The following is a 7322-nucleotide window of genomic DNA, read 5'->3' as shown; positions in this document are numbered from 1 at the left end:
TCATTCAAAACATAATTTTTATACACTACCCTTGCAAAACCAAACGTGTTGACTAGACCTTTCTCCTCATTGACTATGAATTAATTTCACCCCTTTTTTCTTTCTTTCTCTCTCAAATATAAACACTCCCACCATCTCCACTTCATCATCCCCCATTCTTTCCTAAGATCACCTCATCAAAAATCCTCCCACCCCCCCCCCCCCCCCCCCCAAAAAAAAAAAAAAAAAAAATCCAAATCTTTCAAAAAATGGCAGGAACAAAAGAAATATTATGTTCATCAATTATTGAAAAATCCCCATTTATTTCTTCCACAAAATTAACCCAAAAACTCAACAATAATAAAAGATGCTCTGTTTCTGGAAAAAATTTCAGGGGAAGAAGATTATCTGTAACACCAGTTGCTGCAATTAGTGAAGATTATTACTTGATCAAAAAATCTAAGCCGTCTGATCTGGGTTTCAATAATCGTGATGATTCTGGTGATGCTAAGATCAAGGTTAGAGCTGTTATTACTGTTCGAAACAAGATTAAGGAAGATTTGAAGGAAGCTCTTGTTAAACATTTTGATAATTTTTCTGATAAGATTGGTAGAAATGTTGTTCTTCAGATTGTTAGCACTGATATTGATCCAAGTATGTTTCTCTGATTCCTTCTTTCTTTTTAATTTTACTTTATGATCATCATTTCAATTATTGAATGTAACAAATCCCGTCTATATTATTGTGGAATTTGTTATATACAACTGGGTGCACCGTATACCCAACTAATTTAAAGATTAATTTTTATTCTTCATTTGACGATTAAATGAAACACAATCATCAAAATGAGAACAACCTGGTACATCCGGGTGTATATTATTGACTTTGCACTTTAGACTACATCCTTCCTCTTCGTTTCAATGTCGTTCTATTTTGACTTATTTTGTGAGACAATTATAGTTGGCATTTAAAATTTCACTTTTTTGATCATATTGTGTTAACCATTGAATATATTAAAATCTCGTCTATATTATTGTCTCAAATTAGTAAAAAATTATGTATACATAAAAATGGTTTGTCAATTGAAATATTCTTATATAGGATTTCGTTTACGTTATTGTCGTTTGTGACGCTTTATTAGACAGTAAAAGTATGCTTAAAGATTATAATACTTGTTTAAACTTGATTTAGTGTACGGAGTATGTATGTTCATTTGAGTACATATAGAGAAGGTAAAAAAAAGTCATGCCACTTTCCTATTTAGGCTGAATCACGGTAAAATGCTTAGTTATTTTAATGTAGCATGACATTATTGAACGTGCATATGATATTAATCATTTTATGCCTCATTAGGTAACATTAATGACAGGTATTTGTACATAAAAGCTGTTTACTTTATTAAACTTCTAACTCCAAAAACATTATTATTAATAATCTTTTTATATAATTGTAGGTATATCATGCAAATAAATTATATATATACGGAGTACAAGATAAGCATGCAAAATTGCAAATTGATTAAGGAACCTAATAATATACTCTTACGTAATTTATGATATTATTGAATATTAACTTATGTTTTATATTAATTTTGGCATATTAGGAGCAAGAGGACCAAAGAAAAGTGGGGAGGCAGTGTTGAAAGATTGGTCAAAGAAATCAAAATTGAAGACTGAAAGAGTAAATTATTTGGCTGAATTTGTGGTGGACTCCAATTTTGGTTTACCAGGAGCAATTTTAATTACCAACAATCATCAACAAGAGTTTTTCTTAGAGAGTATTACTATTGAAGGTTTTGCAAGTGGCCCTGTTCATTTCCCCTGCAATTCTTGGGTTCAATCTTTCAAAGATATTCAAACCAAGAGGATCTTTTTTCATAATAAGGTAATTGATTAGTTATCGGCGTATATTAGTGTGCTCGTTCCGTTCTTAATTATTAATCAGTTATTGCATTGATATTTAAAATAGACTCCGATTATTGTGGAGTACAAAGATGGCTAAGTGATCATGTAAACATGAAATGATGAGTGTAACAATAAATGAGATTACACGATCAAGGTCAATTCACAAGTTGTTTAATTTATCATTGATATGTTTAACAGTTATAAATCGAATCATTTTCATGACCTAGTATTAAATTATTGAATACTCTACTTCTTAGCATCTTGAGAACAGTAAAGTGACATGAAACCAATAATACGTGTGAATGGTATTGGCTTTGATATTTTAATATACATCCATTGATTTTTTATCTTACTTGTCAAAATTAAATTTTGTTTCTTTTGAATGTGTCAATCTTGGAAATTGGAATGCATATAATATATACTTACATCTTCAGATCAGATGTCAAAACTAGGGAAGCTTACAATATCTACTGATTAGTTGAACATGAATTCTGATTTTCATGAAATAGAAAGTATTGACTAGTTTATCTTCAATTTCCTAGATAACTATATTTGAGTGACTTGCTTGCTTGATCGTATTAATGTCATCCACTAGTATGAGTTAGGTGAAATACTTAAGAATCAAATACTGTAGTCATCAATTGTGATAACAACTACTTCCTCCGTTTTTAATACTTGCAATACTTCCCTGAAATGGAAATATTACAATACTTGCAACACATTATAAATGAAAAGTTATATTAGAAAAAATATGTACTCCGTACTATCTTTCCTTATTTAAAGCACATGCCTACTAAATTACACTCCTAGCATCCACTCACCTCATTTTAAAGTGTATTATATTATGTGAACCCCACATTTCTTTAATACCGTGAAAAAGTGTATGTTACAACTATTAAAAGATGGAAGAAGTATCTGTTGATATTTTAAAACTTCACATTAGTATAATTATTGTGCCAACATAGTAGAATACCAACAAACTTATTGATACTTAAAGACCTTATGTTGGTAAAATATTATATAACCATGAGGTATAAAATTACTAATTGTTATTGTCATTCATGACTAGAGTAATTATTGGGATGGACTTCCTTTTGGAGTCTGATTTCCTGATGAATGTAAATTACTTGGATAATGATTAAATGATTTATACAATCTTTTGGATCCTAATTAAGCATTAGAATGCATGACAAAATGTGCGTTGTTTAGTGGTATAATAAAGGGTACCTTTCTTTTTTTAAAAAAAAACACGCGAACACTTTGATTTAAAAAAAAGGTACAGAAACTACTAGAATTAGACTTGGACAAGAATCATTCTCAAAATCGGAATATTCAACAAAGGGTTCAAAAGCTTGGGATACTTTAAAATCTTTACTTTATGTAACATGATCTAGCTTTTGTGGTGCTGTTGATGGTAATATAGTGTAAAGAATAATTTTCAGTCACGTTTTAATTCTTTATTTTTCTTGTAAAACATCTTTGATGGTTCATGTTTTTGTGGGCACCATTATATCATTTTACCACTAAATTACCTTTGTGACCACTTTTTAAATGAAAATCTCCCACCAAAACATATTGTTTCCAAATTTCATCCATCACAAGCCCCACTTAATTGTTATTTTTTCTTGCAATGTCAAGTTCCACAAATCACACCAATAGGGTTAGCAACTTAGCACTCATGACGAGGGGACAAAACTTTCTAACTTTTATATACTTCATCAATAATCGAATGATGCGATCTTATTTGTTTTTAGGAATATGATATATGCGATCTTAAAGGTAACTTGTAATTAACGTAAATGTAGAAAAATTTACATTATTAGATGTTGATTTAGCATTAATAATGACGATTGACACCTGATTTTGTCATGACATTGGATGTTTTTAATTCTTATGGAAATATTAGTCCCGAGACTAACATGGTCGATTTTATATTTTTGGTGGCTGCAGCCTTATTTACCACATGAGACACCAGCAGGACTCAGAGCTCTAAGGGAGAAGGAGTTGAAAGAATTAAGGGGTAATGGCAAAGGAGAAAGAAAAATGTCAGACAGGATTTATGACTATGATATATATAATGACCTGGGGAACCCGGATAAAGGAGGTGAATTTGCCCGCCCAATACTTGGTGGCGAAAAGATTCCATACCCTAGACGGTGTCGTACTGGCAGACCTCCTATGGAAACTGGTTAGTATTGTTCTCTAGCCTTATGCATTTAGTAGTAGTTTAGTTTAAAACCTCAATCATTGAAACTTTTTAATTTAATCAGAATGAAGTATGAAAAATAACACGACTGAAATTAAATGATACCTGAAATATAGCTTGTAAAGTTTAGATTTATGATGGATAAGGCACTAAATGTGATTTTTTTCTCTAATGCTACCTAGATATAAAATATGAGAGCCGTGTGGAGAAGCCATTACCAATATATGTTCCTAGGGACGAACAATTTGAGGAATCAAAGGCAGGAACATTCTCTTTCTGCAGGCTTAAAGCAGTTCTTCACAACTTGCTACCATCTCTGACGACCAACATCTCTTCAAAGCACGATTTTACTGGGTTCAAGCACCTTGACAGCCTCTTCAGTGAAGGCTTGCTCCTTAATAACCTTGGTCTGCATGATGAACTTGTTAAAAAATTGCCCCAAGTTGTTCATAAAATCCAGGCCACAAGCCAGGGCTTAATTAAGTTCGACACCCCAAGCATAGTATCTAGTAAGTCACACCTACCATTGTCTTTCACTCTACTTGTATTAGTTATAGTATGTATAATTTTGCTAATGTAATGCTTGGTTGATTTTCAGAGGATAAATTGGCCTGGATGCGAGATGATGAATTTGCTCGACAATTTTTAGCTGGTGTCAACCCTGCTAGTATCCAGAGGATGCAGTCCTTTCCTCCAGTTAGCAAGCTTGACCCAGAAACTTATGGTCCTGTAGAATCTGCCCTGACAGAAGAGCACATTGTCGGTTACTTAGATGGAATGTCAGTGCAAGAGGTATGATATAAGTAACGATTTAACCATGTCTAGCTAATATTCTCATGTTCAGTTGCTTATGCTGTGAAACTTGGTCATGTCTTCTCAGGCTTTGGACGGAAACAGATTGTTTATTGTGGACTACCATGACACGTACTTGCCATTTCTGGAGCGACTGAATGCTCTGGATGGCCGGAAAGCTTATGCTACTAGAACTGTGTTCTTCTTGACCTCACTTGGAACTCTTAAGCCAATTGCTATTGAACTAAGTTCGCCACCATCTGGACCTAATTCAAAGTCAAAAAGGGTGGTGAGTCCTCCCGAGGATGCCACCAGTAACTGGATTTGGCAGCTTGCCAAGGCTCATGTCTGTTCCAATGATGCAGGCGTACACCAACTCGTTCATCACTGGTAAGGAATTCTTAAACAACCAAACTGTAATTAACTTAATGGAATTAGTCAGAACTTATTTCAACATCTCTATGTGCTATGCACCAGGGTACGCCCAGAGTCAGTATAATTTTGCTCATTTGCTGATTGTTGAGAATTTCAAGAATTCTAAATAAGAAAATGAGTACAAAATACTCTTGGTACACCTAGATTTATGTGTACTCGAGTGCATGTAATTCGTATATCAGCTGTGAATTGAACTACGGTAGCCCCAACATAATATTTGAACATTATTGAAACTTGTCAGAATATATTTCACCTGTAGTATATACATATTTGTAGATGAAAAACATTAAACCAATTTTCTCGATGAAAAAGTTAATTGGTTGACAAAATGTCAAGATCATATATTGATTAACGTTGATTTGATACGAAATTTTAGGCTGCGAACACATGCATCACTGGAACCATTCATCATATCAGCCCACAGGCAATTGAGCTGTATGCATCCTATTTACAAGCTCTTAGAGCCGCATATGAGATACACATTGCATATTAATGCTCTAGCTCGGCAAAGCTTGATCAATGGGGATGGTGTTATCGAGTCTTCTTTCTCCCCTGGGCGCTATAGCATGGAGATGAGTGCAGCTGCCTATCAGAATTGGCGCTTTGATTTGGAAGGCCTCCCTTTTGAACTTGTCCGAAGGTAAAATATATACTTATACGTTATGAAAGCTCCTAATTCTTCAACTGAAGCATTGTTATGTGTCTTAACATCTTTTTTCCATTACAATGGTAATTTTCAGAGGAATTGCAGTACCAGACAGCACACAGCCACACGGACTGAGGCTTTTGATCAAGGACTATCCGTATGCTGCTGATGGGTTACTGATTTGGGACGCCATTGAAAACTGGGTTCGAGATTATGTGTGCCATTACTACAAGGATCCAAGCCTAGTGGCTGATGATAGGGAGCTTCAGGCTTGGTATTATGAGGCTGTCAATGTCGGTCATGCTGATGTGAGTGATGCAAGCTGGTGGCCAGAGTTGAACAATACAGATGACCTTGTGAGAATCATCACGACGTTGGTATGGTTAGGCTCAGCCCAGCATGCTGCTCTGAACTTCGGGCAGTACCCTTATGGAGGGTACATCCCAAACCGGCCTGTCCTGATGCGTCGTTTGATCCCTGATGAGAATGATCCTGAGTATGCAAGCTTTATATCAGATCCCCAGAGATTCTACCTCTCTGCACTCCCTAGTGTCCTACAGACAAGCAAGTTTATCGCTGTGATTGACACCCTTTCCACCCACTCCCCTGATGAGGAGTACCTTGGGGAGCGAGCACAGCCCTCAACATGGACAGGGGACCCTGTGATTGTTGAAAAGTTCTTCGAGTTCTCTTCAGAGATGCGAAGGATTGAGAAAGAGATTGATAGGAGGAACGCGGATCCTAGCCTTAGGAACAGGTGTGGTGCTGGGGTAATCCCTTATGAGCTTATGGCTCCTAGCTCGGAGCCAGGAGTTACTTGTAGGGGGGTGCCCAATAGCATAACTATCTAAGGACTAAATAAATTTGGGTTAGAAATTACTCCGTACTCGGACTTCAACCCAAATAAGTAGTTGGGATGTAGTTCTAAGTGTATTTAGAGAGTAAGCCAACTACGGAGTATTTGTAATATGCTAGTGGGCTTAGAGGAGGTTTATGGAGTAGATAAGTATGATTTGTATAAAACTAAATAACTAGAATTCAACTATCATCTTTTGGTTGTTTTTTTCTTTTGGTTCAGGCAAGTAGAACCCTCATTAAAACTCAACCCTTGCAATTTTTTAGTCCAATTTTTCCAAGTAAGACACTGATAAGGTGGAAGCCGGGAGGAGGGGATCGGAGGAGGGGGAGAGGAAGGGGTATGTATCCTTGACAATTGAATAATACAATTTCGTGGCAAGGTTACGAAATGAATCCTTTACCAACTACGTGATATCTTGCCTGTTCTCCATCTAATGTATGTATATGCTAAATAAGTTGTATTTGTACCTTTGCTACTCGTTTAGCATATGTTGTAGAAATG

At 35.4% G+C, this 7322-nt stretch overlaps 1 protein-coding gene across 1 annotated transcript; it reads left to right on the top strand.

Moving 5' to 3' along the window:
• Nucleotides 1–206: 206 nt before the first annotated feature.
• LOC145570154 (linoleate 13S-lipoxygenase 3-1, chloroplastic-like) lies at nucleotides 207–7083 on the top strand. Its single transcript, XM_081629165.1, has 8 exons — nucleotides 207–633; nucleotides 1583–1863; nucleotides 3834–4071; nucleotides 4272–4598; nucleotides 4688–4881; nucleotides 4970–5271; nucleotides 5693–5956; nucleotides 6057–7083. The coding sequence occupies exons 1-8, from the start codon at nucleotides 249–251 to the stop codon at nucleotides 6811–6813; spliced, it is 2748 nt and encodes a 915-aa protein (XP_081485291.1). The 5' UTR covers nucleotides 207–248; the 3' UTR covers nucleotides 6814–7083.
• Nucleotides 7084–7322: the final 239 nt, after the last annotated feature.

Source organism: Chenopodium album, chromosome 12 (genome assembly GCF_948465745.1).
Source record: "Chenopodium album chromosome 12, dcCheAlbu1.1, whole genome shotgun sequence".
Lineage (NCBI taxonomy): Eukaryota > Viridiplantae > Streptophyta > Magnoliopsida > Caryophyllales > Amaranthaceae > Chenopodium > Chenopodium album.
The sequence above is the reverse complement of the archived record's forward strand: the minus strand, read 5'-3'. Positions and strand labels throughout refer to the sequence as shown.